The sequence below is a fragment of the Strigops habroptila genome, chromosome 2 (genome assembly GCF_004027225.2).
Source record: "Strigops habroptila isolate Jane chromosome 2, bStrHab1.2.pri, whole genome shotgun sequence".
NCBI classification, from domain to species: domain Eukaryota; kingdom Metazoa; phylum Chordata; class Aves; order Psittaciformes; family Psittacidae; genus Strigops; species Strigops habroptila.
In genome coordinates this window covers 20,505,443-20,526,649 of record NC_044278.2, presented here as the reverse complement: position 1 = coordinate 20,526,649, position 21,207 = coordinate 20,505,443, and the positions used below count along the sequence as shown (strand labels likewise).

At 43.2% G+C, this 21,207-nt stretch overlaps 1 protein-coding gene across 1 annotated transcript; it reads right to left on the bottom strand.

Moving 5' to 3' along the window:
• Nucleotides 1–5,969: 5,969 nt before the first annotated feature.
• Nucleotides 5,970–20,099, bottom strand: TBX19 (T-box transcription factor 19). The gene is given in 10 exon segments (XM_030475654.1): nucleotides 5,970–7,130; nucleotides 7,894–8,026; nucleotides 8,881–9,069; nucleotides 9,730–9,791; nucleotides 11,210–11,271; nucleotides 12,054–12,188; nucleotides 13,745–14,009; nucleotides 19,732–19,962; nucleotides 19,964–20,058; nucleotides 20,061–20,099. Coding segments are annotated over 10 exon segments (1,446 nt in total). The 3' UTR covers nucleotides 5,970–6,895.
• Nucleotides 20,100–21,207: the final 1,108 nt, after the last annotated feature.

The following is a 21,207-nucleotide window of genomic DNA, read 5'->3' as shown; positions in this document are numbered from 1 at the left end:
TTTTGTGCGTAAGAGTACGCCAAAAGGGCCCAGCAAGACAAGCCCTTGTTTTGCCAGTGCTCTATGTACATGTAGTAAGAGGAACAGGATGTCCACGCAGGTCTCTCACTACAGAGGTTGAGAGAAAAGCAAAACGCCCAGTTTTCAGATGAGAAACTGCAATGTCTGATGCAACACTGCCCCTAACACAAAAAGCATACTCGGGCACTTCACCTACAATGCTCCAAGTCATTTATGCAGAGTCCTAGAGAAAGTCTATGAATACTACAGGCATTCAGCCCAGGTAATTCAGATCCTCCCCTCGTTTACTCTTTCCCCATTAATTCCTCATTTAAAAACAGCGTAACCTTCAACTCACCATAAAAACCACTCATACTTTATGTTTTTGTAACATCTTAAATAAAAAACTTTCAAACCATTTAGTAAGCATTGCCATCTCTGTAGTAAGGACTGTTACTTATTGTTGCTGTAGGCCTAGCAAACTATGACACACGACAGCTACAGTCATTAGGTGGAATCACCTAATATCTAAATATAACCTAAATATAGATATTAGAATCTAAATATACCCTGTGTTACATTTAGAAGGATTATTTTTTTACCTACATATTTGTATAAGCAGAATACATGACTAAAATATAAAAATGGTTAAATATTATCAGTTGTTATCATGCTCATTTTAAGAACAAACAGAAACACAGAGCCCAGATGAACTGTGCAGAGGATTTGCCCAAGGACAAGAACCCAGAACCAGCTTCAGGACAAAACTGACACCAGAGCGCGGAAGTGAGCAGCCAGTGTCACACCCCAGTGTGGACAAACCGTAGCAGTTGAGTTTAAACTGACATAAATATTTTTTAATAGCCAAAATTCCAGCTTCTTTGATGTTTTAAAGTGTTGTTAACTTTACTACCAGGCATTCTTCCTCTGTTTCCGCATTTCCTGAATTCCAGCCAACAAAAGGGTCAGAGTATCGATACTTCATGGCAGAAGAGGCAAAAAAAAAAACCCAGGAGAAAGTAGAAATATTGTCAGCTAGGCCTAGTTTTCTGAACACTATCAAAGCCTTTTCTACAGATTAAGAAGCTGTGGCATAACTTTCTTAAGCATCTAAGACTATGGAAACTGGTCTAGCACTTGGAAAATTGCTGTCTCCTAAGAAAATTTGTGATTGCTCCAGCAGTTGAATGAATCCAAATACAGAAACAAATTTCTTTTGCTTACTCTGCAAACTGCATGGCATTTCATCCTCAAACAATGATCCATATTTTACAAGAATAGTTCATATCTGTATTGAACACAAAGAGATACTCCAGAAATGTGGGATACAAAAAAAATCCAAATCCAGTTATCAGTCCAGGGTGTCTTAATGGAACTGTTACATTAGCTACTGTGGAGAGCCAGAGGAAAGCAAGGATGAACACACAAAGATTACAGCAAAGTATCTCTCAACTGCAACGTCTCAACCATCCTTCTACAGAATAGTATGTACTAACATGAGCTGATTTTTAAAAAATCAAATTTTTAAAAAATTTGTTGTTGAAAACCAGAAGACCAAGGCCAGAACTTACAAAGAGTATGGCATACAGCGTACCACCTCTCTGACAGGGAAAGAAGTGGCTAGATGGCTGGTTCACCAGCAGTACTGCTGACTTCTGGAATTCCACCAGTGTTATGGCTGAGATAACATATGTGAACATAACAGACTAAGGCAGGCAAACTCACAGTTCACAGCGACCCACAGAGAAGGTAAGGTCCTCCCAGTGGCCATGCTGGAGATCCACTATGGAGCACCCTTCTGCCTCAGCTGCTGCTGAGCCAGTGTGCCAGCCGACTACAGAAGGCACCGCAGAGCTTTGTTGGCAAAAGTGGCCGTTACAAACAGATGTGCCCTTGCCTACAAAGTGTTTTGGGAACCAGGCCATTGCACTTGGATTTTGTTCTGTTCCCTACAAACCTGGCTGAACTGTGCCACATGGTAGGGGCTTTATCCTGTGCCCAGTCAAACACCCAGCCTTCTCAAAATGCCTGTGTTTTTCACATCAGTACACACTAGGAAAGAACAGGCACTCATCCTAAAACATTTCCACAGCAGGCAGGACATCTTCATTGTACAATGCCCAAAACACCTGAAAATATTTAAGCCTGAGAGCTCTTGATCTGTTAACTCCAAAATACCTTGGTTATGTCTGCTCTGAGAGATGAAGCAGGCAGACCCATGGGGCGGTGACTAGTGACATGAGGTCTAGCGCAAGCACAGAGGCAGGATTCCCTGCGGAGGGCAGGTTACAGCTCACTCAGGGGGGGAAAGAGGGCAGGACAACGGTGTGAAGGGGGAAAGGTTTGCTTCTGAGGGTTACCTGCTGCTTGCTCTTCGTTGGCAATAGAGGCACAGATGCCTGTGTTGATGGGTGCCCAAGGCTGGCTCACCACGAGGCATCTGGGTTGGTGGTGGGGACTTCAGGCTGCTGGTGTTTATGTGCTCCCTGGTTTCCTGCCTGTCGGGGAGCAAAAGGATGTTGCCGTAAAACTCTGCAGTCGTGCCTGAGGACATCTGCAGCCGCCTAGCTCCTCTGCTGGCATACACACAGCCGCTTGAGGTGAGGCATGTGGGCTGGCGCTTCATGGAAGGAGATCCAACGAGGACAGAGTGAAGCACAGGAGATGTGCCTTTCTGGGAGGAGGCACGCAGGCTGCTCAGTACACCCACCACGCCACACAGAGATTGACAAGCACCAGCCTCTTGCAAGCTTGAAATAGGAATTACCTGGAGCGCTGTGGGCTGCCCTCTGAGTGATGGAAAAACTTCTCCACACTTCCATGGGCGTAGCCAGAGGCTCCTCCTCACCTCCCTGGGAGGACACCTGCCCCAGTGCTTGAAAAATAAACCCCGAAAGAAGAGCCTGAGGCAGAAGTCACCCGCCTCGGACTAGGCCTGGGGCTCGCAGCGCCTGCTGCGGCTTTGCGTGCTGCCGCGGGAGCACACGCTGCACAGGGACAGCCCGGCCATGGGACCCTAACGCCGCACATGGCGCACGACCGCTCCGCGCCAGGCTTACGCCTCGGCTGCACGAAATGGCGCCACCCCGGCTCACGCCGCGGCTGGGCGGTGCCGGGAGCGGGCGGGAAAGTTGCTGCTCAGCTTTCCCGGCCGCTGCTGAAGCCCGCGGCGGGGATTAAAGTGCAGCCGACGCCCAGAGCAGCGCCGCTTCCCGGCCACTCGCCCGCCGCGGCCGGCGGGGCTGCGCCGCGCCCACCCCGGGCACAGGGACGCCGAGGGCGAGGCGGGCCGTGTTAACAGCTCCAGATCAGGGAGCAGAAACAGCGGTATTGGAGGTGAAACAGCTTGTCTTAAAACTTTATTTTTCATCCTTTAGATCTTCTGCTTTTACTAACACACCCCCCCCTTTTGTTTTTAATACAGTTAAATGCGGTGTCACGCGAACCACCTTGCAACCTCCCATTCATTGGCTGGGTACGGTGCTAAAGCCCTGCAGAAATGGAAACCAGATGGTTCCTCTAAGTACATGAAGATTTGCATCGAGTTGTGCTTGTGCCCTTGTGCTCTGGCTGCCCAGGTGAGAGGCTGTACGGGTACATCAGGCTGCCTTGTGCCCAGCATTGCTTGTCAGTCAGCACAAAACCTACCATGTTTTCATGGGCCAGGAGACTCCATAACCTCTTTAAGTTAACATATACGAGCTGTCATTAATACCAGGTAGTATATTTACCGTTGAGGCCTCAAAAGAGGTCTTTCAGGCTCTTGATGTATTTCTTCTCCGCAAAATCCATGTTGCTTACCCCGTATATAAAAATGGGTAAAAGGGGTGGGGGTGTTTGCTTTCTTCTCTTGCTGCAGTTCCCTTTACTGCAGTTACTGGTGAAATACTCAGCCAGCAATTATTACTGTATGGTTTTTAATAGTAGAAATCTATTGGGGAACAAAGGCACTATAGATGGAAAACCAGATCCACAATAATGGTTTACTGGGAGGGAAACAGTCTATATACAGTTTAAGGGAACCTGCCTCCCATAGGAGAATGGCGTAGTCAACATCCCTTCTTATTACTGCTTTGTGAGGAACTCTAGTACACTGGGAAAGGAGATCTGCAAGGTTAAACCAGCAGCTTTTCTTGTGAGCAAGTGGCAAAAGCTTTCTCCAGTGCTCCCACTGCTCCTTAGAAGTCATCTGTTCAAGCCGGATACCAGTTCTCAAAGCCTTTACAAAAGTAGCAAAATCATGGAAGATCTCACGTTGGAATGGACCCATCCATAAGGATCATCGAGTCCAACTCTCTGCTCCTCGCAGGACTCCCCAGCACTAAGCCAAAAAACAGCACACTCTCTGCCATCCTCAGGTTCAAGGGCTTTGGGCTGCAGATGCCAGCTGGTACTGAGGCAGGGCCAAGGGTAGTGAGCAAGCCTGGGATATTTTTATCCCTCCATGTCAATTCTCAGGCTTTGGCTAGATCAGATTGGAATGACAAAAACTTAGCTTGTGTCTGAGATCTCAGAACTTTTGCCTCCTGTGACATGAGTCATGGCTGCTCTTACCATAATAAGAAAGAAAAATGACTGTGCCTGTTCATTTTGATACTTTTTTTATCCTTTCCGTCCTATAGAAATGTCAGGAAAGCTAATTGGATTTTCTGCTAGATTGTTTAGTTGTGAAATAAAAATGCAGTTTGTGTTTATAATCACTCTTACGTTGCTATAATGCAGTATATGGGAAAACTGAGAAATTATCCAACTCGTTAACCATAAAGGAAGCATAACAAGTCCTGGAACATGGAGAAGTCACCACTTGCCTCGTTTTTAGCATCTATAGCCATCTTACATAGATTCAGCATGTGGTGTGTGTATGGTGAGCTGAACAGCCAGAAGAGGGTAGCATAAGTTAGTTAATAAACCTTCTCTGTAAAGGGGAGCTGGTTTTGAGAGAAACACCTATTTAATTTCTGGCTGCAAGGTAGAGAAACATAACACTGAAAAACTCATCACCAAGCTTTTGACAGAATGTGGAAAGGCTGAATTTACAATCAGAACTGACAAGGATTAGACTGAGCAGGCCACACAACCTTTTGCATTCTATTAGCTCCTGTGTGACCGATGCCTCTTAATAAAAATGCCCATCCAAAGCAACTTCATTACCTTGCGTTTAAGGGATAGCAGCACAATTCAGTAAAACTAAGTGTTACTGAGTGCATTCTGGTATATTGTCTTGCCTGCAGCAAATCTGAAAGGCCAGATAAGGAAGTCATGAAAATGCATAACACTGAGAGCTCCTTAAGGGTGTGGTTCACAGCCAAGGTAATACAATATGAAACAGGAGCTTGCAGAGTTCACTGGAGAGATGCACATTTGGTGGCCTGAATGAAAATGTTCTCCTTGCTGCTGCCCCTAATGTCTACCCAAAATAAAATGCTGCTCCCAGAGCCTGTATGCAATAAATGAGTATTCTCAAAGGGAACACTGCCATATCTAGCAGAAGCAGAAACACGTCTGTAGAGACACCAACTCTCTTCTGTACTTATGCTGAGCATTTTCTCTTTCAGAGCTAGCTATCCAGCCCCTGTCAATGCTCATAACTGTAAACAGAAACTGAATTGCTGCTGAGCATTTCATCATTCAGAGGCATATCTATATGAGATAGCTAGCAATTTTTCCTTTACCCCTACAAGAGATCAAATGGCAGCACATTCCTCTGAGAAGCTGATAAGGCTTGCCCAAGGAGGTACATGAGAGGACAGGGAAGACTGGGGGATGACTGTTACTATCTGCATCACACTAGTGGTTAGAAATCCCAGACAGGATCAGGCCTTCGCTAGGCTAGATTCTGTACACTTGCACAAGATAGGAAAAGCTGTAGTCTGGAAGAGGAGGCTGAAACAGACAAAAGGTGAGAGGGGGAAAAAGGTACAAAGACATGAAATACCATGCCAAAGATCATATAGCCAGTCACTGGCCTAGGAACAGAAAATTCATGTCCTGGCAACGTGCTTCTGGCAGAGCTGCTTGAAATTGCTCAGAGGCTGTTAAGAGAAAAAGCCTGTATGTGTGTTTACACCTTGGAAAGGCACTAAGGAGATAATACATGATTTATTTGTATTTTATTTGTACTCTATACCTGAAGCAAAGTGGAAATGCAAGCTAAATCTTTTTTTCTATAATTCTTTTCCCTCCACCCTTTCAAAAATAGCACATATAGAAAACATTGAACTTTTCATTTCAAAGACCATTACATCAGACTATAAATACTAAACTAGATGCCCTTCACCCTGCTGCTACAATGCAGCCATTTTCTCGACTTGAGTATGTCCATTATCCTTATAGCACGCAAACAGCAAACAGAAGCTGGAGGAGGGAAGGGGACAGAGAATACTGTATGCAGGTGGCATGAGGGTGTCAGACTAATTTCACCCCCTGAAGGGTTTAGTTTCAGGTATTGTGAAAACCTCCATGTGACAGATTCAGAAAGTCTTTAAAGCAGCACTGTCCCTTCCAACTACCAGTTGCTCACAATTTCCCCAGTACTCAGCCGTTAGTTACAGAAAGGACTTTTAAAATGACAAGCAAACATCCAGCTGCCATATCTGCTTCACTCAGTCCCATGTCTGACCATTTTTTATGTGATACAGAAGCTAAACTAACTATAAAGATTCTTTCTGAATGACACGTAAAGGTTACAGTAATAAGCTGGTTCCCATAACATTTCCTGCCTTTGCATTATGCATTTTGGCTTCGCTGGCATACAAGAGATACATTATGGAAAGTTATGTTTGATGAAGTTGGCTTTCTGCATACATATTCCTACTCGGAGCTGCAATTCTAAGGGGTCGCTTGCCATTTGTGTCAGTCTGGTTTGGCTGAGGTTCCCTCGTGAGCTGCCAGTCCATTAGAAGGAGTGTGAGGATGTCCACGCAGAGTCAGCCAGTCTGGCTAGAGCAGTTTCCCCTTGTGTTTCCATGCTGCCAGATACCATTCCCTGCAGAGGGATTTGGACTGATGATGCAGTGGGTAAAGCGACATTACCCCTTAGAAACATGCTGGAAGGGCTGCTGTTCACCTCACTTCCTGGGTTGGCAGTGTTTACAGCACTGTTGCTCACTGTCCACAGGCAAGGGTAGTGGCTGGAAAAAAAGCAGTACAAATTGAATTACCTATTTCAAAGCATTTTCCACCTGCAGGAGATTTACCACTGTAAAGTTGAGTGCATTATCTGCTAAAAGGCAGCTATCGGAATCAAGTTACTAAACTAGATCAGCAACCATCAGACCTGATGACCTTGGAGGGAAGCATGGAGAGAAATGTACAAACACATGTGAGGTTTCAGGACTGAAAGATCTTTTTTATGAATGCTTACAAATTTTAAAGAATTGCAGCTGGTTTTCCTGGCACCTAAATTGGAGAAGAAATGTGTGCATTTATTTTCAGAAAAGAAGGGGAAATACTTGATAATTAATTGACTCTCTGGGTCTAAATTCCAGTCATTCCTAGAAGTGTTTAATACTCTATTAACAATACTTTTACAATAGAACATGAATTAGATTGTTACATCCCTGCATGGGATTAGGATCCTCATTTCATGCAGGAGAATAGTGAGAAATGTATAATGAAAAATAATTTGGCTTTAAAAGGGTCGCAGACCATAGACACCAGAGTTCTCTGTGGCTGTTCCAAGATCCTGGTTTTCAGCAGTGCTGGGGAAGAATGAAGCTCCCATTGATTTCAGAGCAGGAGACAATTACCTTGTTTGGAAGATCTGTCCAGGAATCTCAAGTTGGGCACTTCAAATCCTGGACACCAGTTAAAGCTTGTCACAAAGTGTGAATCACTGGGGCAGTCCTAGAAGCCTCACTGCTCCTAATACCAGCAGTTTTCCTGTAACCTTACCTGGGTCCAGGGCTGGCAGCTCCCTTTGTGTGTGGCGCTGAGAGCAAATTAGCGTGCGGAGAGGATGGCAAAGTCCAGCTGTCATGTCCTGAGAATACCTGGAGGTTATTGCTGGAGCTCTCCAACAAATTAACTTTGGGAGGGGAAAAAATAAAAGAGTAACAAGCAAATCCTCAGCAACTACTGCAGAGACATTGTCTTAAGGCAACAGAACATGGGTAGGCCTGAGGAATCAATCTGATCATGAGGTTCCATAGGTAAAAAGACAAAATTCATGTGTTTATTAAGAGAGTAGCAAGGTGCCATTGTAATTCCAGGTGTGATATATGAGAAGGTACAGCATGATAGACATAGGATATGCATTTTTGCAAGTCTGACTAATAGTCTTTTCATTAATGATAATTGCCATATGAGAGGCAATGTTTTGATATTTCCTTATAACTCGAGCTTAAATATTTCCATTAAACATGATGCCTTGCTCAATTATAATTAGCAAACAGATTACTTTATCCTTACTCTTGCTTCTGGCCAGTTTGATCAAAGTGGAATCAATTTCTGGAACTCTGCACCCAGATCTAGAGAGTGAAATAAACTCAAAAGACATTCTGGCAATACCTAAATGCCCTCATCTCAAGTCAGCTCCTACCGTGTTACTAAGGACTGCTTTGGCTCAGGAGTGCAAATGCTTCATGGCATGACATTGAAAGAAGGCTTGCAATGCTCTTTTTGTTAGGAGTTCCACTTTAAGCAAGTTCATTCACTCTCATTTATAATTAACAATTTCGGTGCACCCTGCTCTTTGTACCTACTTTTTGCTGCCTTAACCATACTTTATGCATGCAGGTTCAGTGCAGATTGATACAGACTCATCATGCTCTTTCCTAGCCTCAGCTCTTGCTTGTTTTAATGCTTATGCTAACCTAAAGCAAGGGTCAGACAGGCAGAGAGCATCTGTTCCCTGGAAGCAAAGCAGCATTAAAGTTGTACCTGTAGGGGAATGATTTCTCTGCATGTAGGAAGGTGGGTATGGAGCAGCCCGATGCCCTCGCAGTGCTGAATATCGCTCGTAGCTGTGGGGAGCGTGTGGAGCTGCCAGAGGCAAAGGTCCAGTGTACTGATAATTAGAGCTTCCTGATGCACACATTGTATCTGGGTTGGAAATCACCCAGCCACCCACTTTGAGGGGAGAGAGACAAGAAAACTATTACTGCACTTAAACACTGCAATACAATAAAGAAAGTAACCAGCCTTCTTGCAGAATCAGCTGTGCCTCAGAAATACCAAGCAGATTCCAAGATACTGGTTTATGGAACAACTGGCAATTAAAAAAGCCCAAAACCACCAACCCCCCCAAAACCCCAAAACCACTAACCCTAAAAAACAAGACCTGAAAACAACTAACAGGAAATGTCACAAACATCAAAGAACAAATGAAAGAAAAACTGACTATCATTAAAACAAACACCACCTCTGCTCCCCCCATTTTTTTACCTGTTCACCAGTGAAAAGTAATTTTATAGGTGACAAAAATATTGACAGTTACAAGTATAAAACAAATGGGGGAGAAAGCCCTAAAAAACGTCATACAGCATCTTGATTCTAGCTTCCTTTCAATACTGAAAAACGGGATCATAAGCAAAATGATTCCTCTGCAGAAACTGTTGCAATATTTCCTACTGTGAGGTTTCTTCAATCTTCTCTATTTTTTTAAAGGATTCCTATCTATGAACACAATTCAGGACCCAGTGAATGACTGGTGTGAGCCAGTTAAGTCCCAGGTTCCCAGCACCTATCATATCACACATATCTTCCAGTTGACATGAATAAAAACCTCACAGTGAGAATATGTCATATGTTGACCTTCAGAGACTGTTTCTGGAGCATCCTTGGGATGGTTTCTGAAAAGCAAAATACTTAGTGGTAAAACTTCTCATTGAGAAATGATAAAAGAAAGTTAAAAACAAGACTATTCACTCAATAAAGGAAAAGTAATTTAAAAAGGAGGGAAATCCATCTTCTTTAACCACTTGCTACGTAGCAATAGATTTTTCTGCAGTCTGACATAAAGGAAGTAGGAACTTATGTTTCATGGCATACATTGAAATGTTCCTAAATTTGTGCCAAATTTAAGGGCTGAACCTGGAATTCTAAATCTACCTGTGGGCTCGGTTCCTGCTTGCATGAACAGCCTGAGCCTGGCCTGGCCTCCCACCCAGACCAAAGCAGGGCTGTGAGCCACCTGCTCAGCCCGACAAGCCCAAGTCAGCAGTCCCCCTCCACAGCTGGAAACCCTGATACACAGCAGCTTCTTAAGTGGTGAGAGGAATGGAAAGAAATACAGATTCTCCGGCAGGCACGTAGGGACACTTCATGTCTGAAGGGGGCCTGCAAGGATGCCAGAGGACTCTTCATCAGGGACTGTAGCAACAGGAAAAGGGGTGATGGGTTTAAACTTCAAACAGGGGACATTCAGGTTTGATATAAGGAAGTTCTTTACTGTGAGGGTGGTGAGGCCCTGGAACAGGTTACCCAAAGACGTGCTCCACCCCTGGCAGTGTTCAAGGCCAGGTTGAACAGAGCCTTGGGAAACACGGTCTAGTGCGAGGTGTCCCTGCCCATGGCAGGGGGGTTGGAACTAGATGATCTTAAGGTCCTTTCCAACCCAAACCATTCTATGATTCGATGTGTCAGAAGACATAGCAGGTCCAAACAAAATTTATTAGCAATTATGGACTGGAATGCATAATTTGGATGCCCCTCTGCATTAGCATGGGTGAGGAGAGTAAAACTTTGAAAGATAAACTACAATTTGTTTCCAATGGAAGTATCTCTAACATCTTATATAGTTAGCACCTACAGGTTACTTTTAATAAACACCTCATACATTATTACACAGATTTAATAGTAGCAGTGTAGTTAAATTACAGTCACAGTGCAATTTCACTTTAGTTTTGTTTTGCAACAGCTGCATTTAACTTTTATTCTCTCCAAGCTATCAAATTATGGGATTCACTGGAGTGCAAGTACAATGTAGTGAACACACACGGTGTATAACATTACTGGGGTAGTTCACACCATCTCATTTCAGACTTCCTGTGTAGACAGTGCTAAGTCCTAAGATCCCCCAGAGGATATTCACTCACTTTAGACCCTATTGTAATAATTGTACAGTCTCCCCACTAATATCAGTGGAATGACTCTGGATTTAAGGCAGCAGAAACAAGCTTAAGTTACATAATGTATCTTTCACATTGTGATGCCACAGTTTTTACCACATCAGCAGCAAAATGTTAGAGGAGCAAAAAAGTGAACTCACCTTTCTTTCGCATCCAGGAAGGCTTTGGCAAAGGGATTATACTTGATTTTGAGAGCTGTTATCTTGAGTTTACAGAAAACAAGGCATGTTAGTGAAGGAACAGAAACTTGACAAAACATCTTCCAGAGTAATCTAAGTGGAGCTGCCTTGGTTAGCCTGACAAAAACTACATGTTTTCCAGGGCTGGTTAGGAGAGAGCTTTGCTCATTGCAGAGTGCTGTGTACTGATCAGTGCCACAGGCAGAACATCAGTTGGGGCAGCCTAGTGACATGGTCCGGTCTGGCAAATCTTGTGGGATGGAGGACCCTTTCAAGAGAGTTTAAACACTGAACTCCTACCAAGTATGAATCAAATCTGCAGCAACACTAGCTAAGGGATGTGGCATGTGAGTTAGCAGTTGCCACAGTCCAAAGCATCTCTCAATTACAGTTTTGGGGTTAAGAATAAATTTTCCCATGGAATGTTGTGCTGTTCTGCAATTATATGTATTATAAGGAGCAGGAAGCGATAGGGCTGTCATTATAACTGTCAGTCATTGCTGGAGAAAGATATTGGACTTGACTATATTTCTTTTTTCCAGTACAGGATTGGGATGCCAGGACAGATGGACCAGTCTGGAATAGCTGTGGCAGGATAGTAAGCTAGACCTAGCTTAGTACTGCAGCCAGACACTAGATTACACAATGTTCTACTGCAGAGAGAAGTCGGAGTATTAGACTGGATGGACCATTACACTGCATGGGGCCAGTGGGGAAACCAGAGAAAGCATGCTGATCTTGTAGTTAATAAGATTTAATATATCTCATCAATGGTAACCAAGAGCACAGTGTGGCATCCACCTACCTCTTCATTTTGGTAGGCAGTCACAGCTATGAACTGTGTCTCAGGAAAGGAACAATTCATCACCATCCGGTGGGGGCCTCCTACTCGAACTATGTGTACCTGGGGCTCATATTTATGCAGGGAGTTCAACATTATCTGCAGAAAACAAAACAGAGAGACAGACCCCAGTGCCGTTTTGGTATCCCACAGCTGCTCTTTTGCTCTAGCTCTGTAACAGACCAGATGTCACTGCTAAAGCTCCTCAGTCAGTGATTACTGAGAGCAGAAAGGCAGGTGCCGCCTTCTCTTCTGATGAACCACAGGGCTGAACAGAATGAGACCTCACTGGACTTGGATTTAAAGCTTTTGATATGGCAGCATTAGTGAATATTTGTGTTGGCAGCTGTGGCCTTCAAACCATTGGGCTTCCACTGCACTAGAGGCTGTCAAAACAGTTAAAGGGCAATCCCTGTCCTGCTTCTACTATCTGAAAGACTCAGAATCACCATCACAGAAGTCAGGGCAGGAGGGAGCTGAGGCAGTCACCTAGTCATCTCTCTGAGCAAAATGAAGTGTATCTAAACAAGTCTTAGCAGATGTCTCTAACCTGGTTTGTTATTTAGTGACTTTTGCTTGGGCTTTTCCCATATGGCTACTCCTCCCTTGTTTTCTACTTCACCATATGGACATATCGCATTCCTCTGTTTTTTCCCCAGGATCTCTTTGACCCTTCAAGTTAGTTTTCTGTAGCTTTTTACTCCCATGCATACTTTTCCAAGGCCTTTGACTTTTCTAAAGGTCCTGGATGCAGGACAAGAATTTGCAAATTCAGATGCTGTTCTGTGCTCCACAGTAAATTTTATGTGCTGATTCCATGTGTGACTTAGGAAAAGTCAGGTCATGTTTATGTTCGCCAGTCTGTAAATAAGAGATAATTTCCTACCTAATTAGGGTACTAGGCTTGTGGAGGTACCTCAAAACCTAATGGAAATAACAGATAGAGAACATATAATATTTACATGTAAGAAATTGATTCTGGGATGACAAGTATCATCCAACGTAGGAGTTTTGTACAAAGCAAACAAGCAAACAAAAGGTCTTGTGCAACATTCTACCTTTAGATGCATCATCAAAAATAAAATACGAAACAAAACTAATTTTCCTGTTTGCATTTTTAAGGGGTTCAAAGAGAAAGTCACTTATTTCTGGTACATGTGGTTTCTTTCCAAAGGCCAACGCTGATTCAATAGAATATTGATAATTATCATGATGCAGAAGCAGACATAGTAATTATTTCATTTAGGAGCAGCCTTTTATTCTGCTATCTGACTCCTGCCAACATTCCACTTACACCAAACAACATGGGGGAACACAACAAAAACCTAATACCCGTGACCATTTTTTCCCCTTTTCTCTGAAGTCCTATGTAAAAATCCCCAGCACACAAGACCAACTCTGAAAAGCCCCCTGATGATTAAGTAAACCACAGCACTCTGTCTCTCTTAACATCAAGAAGTCCATTAAAATCTGAAAGCGCCAATTAAGGCCTGTTTATTCCTGTTTACATTTGGCCTCCAGAGAATAATTGGCATCTGTGGGTGAAGAGGCCTGTAAGGGCCTCTATAATTACATAAATGCACTCTTGATATTTCTTGATTGGTAGGTGCTTGCAATTGAAGCCAAGAGGTGTATGGGGAAACATCAGGCCATACCTGCCCACTCCCATTGAGCTTGTTGGTAAGTTTGACTTTGCTGAAGGAAATGGCAGCTTTCATCCAATGGGCCCCAAAGTTGGGAGAGTCTGGGTGGATGTAGACGCAGCTGTGGTTTGGTGGCTCTGGCTTCCCAGCTGGCACCCATTCTCCATTGACATACTTCCAGCGGTGGCCATCAGTGGGGGCAAAGTCCAGCAGGAAGGAATACATGGCATTCGGGTCCAAGCCTGACACGCTGATCTTCAAAACAGGGAACATTCGCCTGGCCAGGAAACAAAAAAGGAGTGCACCACTGGAAACTGGCTTTGAAACGCTCTCCTTAGTATGTATGTGACCAGATGCTCACAGATTAGGTCAGTGTGAAAAACATCCTCCCTCCATCTAGCTGAAGAAGTCTCTTTAAGATTAATCCTTCATTTTATTTCAATCATTTAGGAAAAAAATACGTTATCGCTAAAGTAGGGCGCTAAGGTCTTGATCATGCCAAGAGTTACAAACATAATGAGCTGTGTACAGCATCAGCAAAGTCCATGGGATCTGGACATGCTAAATACATCCTTAGGTGTGGGAAAGGAGGCACGAACAGGATTGGACAAGAGATGAAAATGGCTGACAAGGTGGAGCTGAACCACAGATGCACTGCATTAGCTGTAGAATCCTATTATAAAGTGCACTTCTTTGGTGCTTAGATTCCCCCAGCACACGCTCCCGTACTCTGGCAAGTGTCCGAGTCCCACTTTGTCTGACTGTGGCTATATCCTCTGAGATCAGACTGCAGTCTCCAGCAATGAGGACATAATCCCAGCCAGGTACTCATCAGACTCCAGTTAGATTTATTGACCATGCTACTCTATACAAACGGGTTTTCTCCCTTCCTTTGAAGGGATGGCAATATTCTATCATTTTGTGAGCAAAGTGAGTCACTTTTCTCTGTCATTTCCCATGGTTCTTGTGTTAATCCCCAGCATCTCCCACTTGAGTAGTGGTTTCCAGGTAGTGCTATTCTGAATGCCCTAATAAGTCTGCTACATTTTCCTTGTCTAAAAATACTTCTTTACTTTATCAGGGTTGTGACAGGTTAGTCTGGCATGACTTAAATTTAGTAAAATGCCTTTTTATCTCATTTTCTATTGTTTTCCATATACTTCATTACTCTTTCCCTCAAAATACATCCTGAATTCTTATTACGAGGATGTATTTAAAAGTCTGTGGTTAGCTGAAATGTGTTTTCTCCCTTTCCTAAGTGCATGTATTCTCATATTGTCCCACAACCATTACATAAATCTCCAGTTTGAGAAGTCTGGTTAAAATCCTTGCCATTAGACCTTGCACTTTTCAGTTCTTCCAGTAATTTGGTCCCATCCTTCCATGTTCCCTGACCTCATCAGCTTGATCAGGTGGTTCTGCTTTTAGTTCCACCTTAGATGCAACGTTGTCCTTTACTAAGCAATAAATATCTATCATCCAGTCTTCCCACTGTCTTGTGCATTTAAAAAATGCACAAGAAATCCTGCCTTTGTTTAGTTTTGGGAAAATGCTCCTTTTGATCGTACAAGTCCAGTGCCACCTTTTCTCAATCCCCTTTTAATTATTATTTTTTCTTTTGTAAAGGAGATTTGCAGCAGCTCACAGCTAGATTTTCAGCAGTTTTCTGTCTGTCCCAGTACTTGTGATCCATATCACACAGCTTTGAATTGGCATCTCAGTGCCTGAAATTCTGCAGCAATAGAGTTATTAGGGCTCCAACAGTTTCAGGAACTGGGAAAAAAAAATGTGATCAGCAGAATAGAGGAGTCTCCCAACAAAGGTATCCTATTCACTAAGTTTCTTAGCTTGTCAACAAATACATGTCTTTACAGTGGAAGATTATTACAGCTGTTATGTATCACCTCCCACATTCTTGTACGAGAAGAGCCCTCCCTGCCCCAGACACCTCTGTACTGACCTCTCCTGGCAACTGCCATTTTGCCATGCCACATTTTTATGCATAAGCCAGCGAATCTTCAAGCTCCTTTTCTTGATGGGTACAGAAAGACCAGATACACCAACCAAACACAGCAACTGCCTGAGATCCATGGCCTTGGGGCTAAGGTAAGGTGGCTCTCTAGGCTTAGGTAGGTAGCAGCATAAGGTGTCCAAAATAGGCAATAAAAGAACTGACACTCCAGGCACTCTAAAAGGACATTGAAACTCTCTGCCCCTGCAGCCGTACTTTCCAGTGACACCCAACTGCAGATTGCTAACAGTGACATCCCACTCACCACCTACTTTTCTGGATACCTTTATATAGTTCTTGCTGTGTACATTCATCACCTTCTGCTGACAGGAAAAGACAGGATTTGAGAAATTTGAGATTTTTCATCTAATACAAATACTTAATGATGTAGGGCCTGTGCAACATTGAGGAAGATATATTGAACTGTGATCTTTCTCACTAAATAGAAGCTTAGCCAAGGATTTATATGCTATTTTTAATGTGTCTTTCTGGCCAGGATGCTCCAGCTATCAAACTGGGACGTGATAAAAAGTGTGGATACATTGTCCCCTGCACTGCCCAGGCTCTGTACAATTAGTCCTCAAAGTAACACACTTAGATATTTAGCTGAAATTGAAGTGGAGGGGAAAATTCATCCACATGAAAATTTAGTATCACTAGATTTATCAGAACTATTTGTGTTAACATACAGATTGTTAATTCCTCTGCCCACAATGCAGACTTCTCTGCCTTTCTACTTGCGAGGCTTGAGTGTATCCCCGGAAGGCCTCTAGGCTAATGCCAGAAGAGAATACAGTCATTACATCAACTCTAACCTCCTGTGTCACAGAGATTATAGCACTTCGGTGTATTAACCTGCTTCACACGCAGTTAATCTCTGCCTCACCTGGACCAGCATGTCTTGACTGTACAGATTTTAATGATGAAAAACTTACAACCTCACTTGTGCTGATTAAGTGGCTTTGCTATGAAAAATCACATTTGTCTGTCTTTTAGCATGGCAAATTATGATTTCTCTATAATTGTTTCAGTCAGAATGTTTGTTTCAATGACCAGGTAGGTACACACGTGACCTCCATTACTGCAATAGTTGAGCACTTCAGCCTCTTCAGTTTATTTAGAGCAGATCTGCTACAATTACTCCACAGTACAGAACTTGAGTGGGAAGGTGTTTGATATCAAACTTGAATGTGTAATACTAGTAAAGTTGCTTTAGCATTTAAGCCTGGAAAGGACTTCATTCCCCCGACTCGCATTTGCCTGCATTGATCCACTGTGGATTCTCCCCATGTGCAGAGGGGAAAAATGGCACCTTCCTGCCTCTGGGCAAAGCCTTAGCATACTGCATAGCTGATATGGTATAAACACAGAGCGGTTTATACTGAAGTACCAATTGAATATAATAAATCTGAGCAAAATAGGAGACTGATTCCCACCATATCAGCTGCAGCTACTGGGATGCATTTTGTGGTATAGTATGTGGTTTAATTGCACTGAAGTATATCCTGTTCCCTGTGTACTTAAGCATATTGCTATGGCAGGTGGTTATTATAACGAAGTTCTATATGGAGACATATCTATGTATTAACAGTGAAGTTGGTTCATCTAATTATGACATTTTGGGACCCTCAGTACCAATTAGAGATGACTCAGTCAAAGCAGAGAGAATTGTGCATGCTAGAATTTGACCCTCGAGGATCACTAGTCAATCAACCTTTCATGCTCTCCGATGCTCCTGTATCAGGTTTCGGTTTAATTTCTGAATTTTGCTAACAATGTGTCTGCACAAACTGTCTTAGTTTTCACACACAGAACTTCAGACTGGCTGTTCCTCTTGATCTAAGAACAGAGTTTTCAAAAGCATTCATACGCCCTTCAGCAAGAATCACTGAGTTAGTCCTACAGATTCAAGCACCAGCAGAATGAGGTCAATATTTTTTCTATTGAGAATCCCTCTGGGGACAATCACTGAAGTATATTGAATCTGAAAAAACTCAGCACTCAATGGAAGCTGTCTCAGGTTTGTCTCCTTTTGAACTGCATGGAGTTGCTCAGAGAGCTTTGCTGCAGGCCACTGTCTGTATTTCCCTTTTTTTTAATGAGCTGATGTTTTGTTATGGAAGATACTTTCAGAAATGCAAGAGATCCTTTTTCATAGTCCCCGATGGTACAGGAACTTTGTTAAAAGGATTTATGCAGATGACAGTGTGACATACTTTTATAATTTTTTATTTTGAGATGACTGTAGTTTGATCATAAAGAATCTATTCCTGTCCCCACTGACATTACTAGAGCTGTCACTGGCTTTAGGAAAAGTAGAATCAAGCTGATAAGGAGTGTACAAATAAGAATAAAGAAAAATAAGGGAGTTAACACAGTGAAATAAAAAGTAACCAGGCATATTTAAATAACAAAAGATTCTCTTATCATCATCATAAAAGGATTTTATCTGTGTACTCACCTAGACATTTTAGAGATAACTAGTATCACCGTGCAGTCATGATTTACATTAGCTGAGAGGAAAGAAACTGAAAAGTTCCTGTTGGTAAGGTGTGATTCTTTGTACCAATTTAATGAATTTGAGGCAAACCTATCTTACCTTATTTCTGATCATTTGCACTGCTGAGGAGTCAGTTTAAGCTACCGCACGCTAAGTGAAAGTCCACTCAAAAGTTTGCTGTAGCCTAACAAAGTTTTTAAAGCAATTTAAATGAAACAAAAAGCAGCTTCTTGGTATAAAGAGAATCTTAGCAGAAGATTTCTGTCCCTATAGCTTATTAGGAGGAATCAGAATGGCAATAGGCAGGGTTACACCAAGAGCTGATACTTTGGGAAGGTAGCTGTTTTCTCAACAGAACAACCTTGCTGAGCCAACAGGCTAGATTTTTCCTTTCAATTGCTTTCATCCCTGTCCCTTGTCAAGCTACAGTCAGTAGTAATATTGCCCACAAATTCTGCTAAATCAAGGTCTGCAACATCAATAAAAGTCACACCACATGAGTAAATCTTTGTCTCTTAATTCCTCTCTCCTATGTGGATCTCCTGAGAGGTCTTGCAAAAGAAATGTGTACATGTTGGGGGGTGCAGGTGGTGGCAGAGGGGTTGCAGGGGTACATTAAATAAAAACCTTAGTACCAAATGTACAGAGAACCTTCCTGTAGTAGCTGCCTGTCTGTTATGGGGTGGGCTCTGCTGTCAGCCCAGTTCAGAGCAGAACCTCTGTGAAGAGCCTTCTACAAGCCAGTGTCTTATTCAGAATTAGTATCCTTCTTGCCAGATTTTCCTATGCCTTTCCTGTTCCCCAACTAGTAACATATGTGATCCATTTACAACACAATATTTTGCATTTACAACACAATATTTTGCCTTTCTAAAACTGTATGTTTTAACCAATATTCCACACTTGTTTCTAAGGGCACCAGCAACAGCTACGGAGCGATACCATTATGGGACCATGCAGTCTGGACTGCACATACATGCCATGTAGGGCACAGGTTTATTGTACCCCATTCTAGTACAGACTGCTTGTACAAGCTGTTAATACCCACAGCCAAAGAGACAGGAACTGCAGCTGGGGATAACACCACCAATTTGCTTCTGTACAGTAATTTGAGGTCTACAGTTAAGGACTTGCAAATAAAGGCTGATTGTTAGTACAAGAAGTCATTCAAAAGGGTTTGAGAGGTACCATCAATTCCCTTGCAAAAGTTCCCTTTTTGTGCAGCCTTAAGCCAGTCAACATATTTCTCCAGCGTGTTTCACAAGCAGGAATAAAGGATGGAGGGAACGGTTTAGCAGTGACCAAAAAGGAGCAGGGGCACCCTATTCTGTCCATATGTGGTTTTAGGGGACTGCAAGGCTGCAGGGATAAAACTGCTACATGTTCCCTGCAGTTCTCTCAGACTTATACACACAGTTTATTACTATAGCAGTTAACCCCCCTGGTTGCCATCTAGACTTAGCCCACAGTGCTGAGCAGATCACTCACCTGCCATTCTTGGTCACAATCATCTCATTAGTGACTTCTCGGAATCTCTGCCAGAGCGTCGCATCCTCTAAGACAACCTGGAGCTGTTTCTCAGTGGGATCACCTTTGTCTCTGCCAGCCCGGAGTTCACTCTCCACTACGCTGAGCAGCCTGGAGACGGTGCAGTCACTGGGTTTTTTGCAGCCCAGGTCTGCCATGACGACTTTACTGCCAGAAACTTCAGGTAGCTGTGAAAAGACAAAAATAACGAGCTAAATCAAAAAACAAGTCAGTTTGTTGGGCACCGTCTGACAAACGTGCTCTCCTCACTCTTTTGCCACTGACTAGCTCTTTCCTCTGGAAGTTCCAATGGGCAGTGACACCAGCATGTGGAGGTTTACGCACACACTCTACACAAAAAGAGGACTATCTCCTAATTACCTGTCAGACAGTCAGGTGGGTGGCAGGCTGATGACTCAATTGGCTGCCTTGAAAGAAGAGTCCTCCATCCAAATTAGCATGCTTTTATCTTTTTTCAACCTGAAGTGGGTCTAATTGTTCTGCTTGAGAACCAGGTTCCCATTAATGAAAATTGTTTCATTTCCAGACTGAAACAATGCATGGAAATTGCGTTCACGCTGGTGCAGACCCTGACCAAAGGAGCTTGTAACAGTCAAGATAGTTACATAGAGAAGGTAGTCTTAAAATATTTTCACCAAGAAAGTTGAATAAACATATTAACCTCATTCCTTTATGTTCCTAAATCAAATTGTAATAGTAAGAGAGCCTTTTGCACTGAGGTTTCAGTGTGCAAGGAGAAGGTAGCATCCTTACACTGTTGATGCCTACTGTGTCAATCCATTGGTCCCACTTTCATTCACAAAACCCCTGCTGCACCTTACAAGCAGCTGAACTCCCCTCTGGCTGCATTTCCAGGGACAGGCCCCATGCTCCTGGGGCTGCATGTGAGCCTGACTGCCTGAGGCCTGGCATTGCTGACCTGCTCCATGTCCATCTTGTACAAAACCTCCCTCAGCATCCCCAAAACAGGCACTCCCTCTAGCCTCAGGCTGAGACCTTCTCTGACAAGCCTAACCTAAATGCACATACTCTGCACAAAGAAGCCACCATTTTGCTGACAAGTACAAGAATTTCGGCACTCAGCCAAGGATATGAGAGAGCTGGGTTCAGTTCCATGCTAAAGGGGTAAGTGGAGGCCATGTGGATACCAGTGACCCATAAACACTGGACTTTGACACGTAACAAGGCATTTGAGTGCCTGATTTCTTCTGATGCATCTAGTTCCGATTGTCTCCCTGAAATTTCTGGTCTGTTTGGCATGACATAGTCAGGGACTTGATTATGAAAACATACTGTTGGAAACATTACGAAAATTATGAATACATATGGGTTTAGAAAAATACACTTTCTGGCTACTCACTGAGAACTTTGCATTCATTTAATTCAATAGCCCCTGTTGAATTCCTGTGTTTCTGG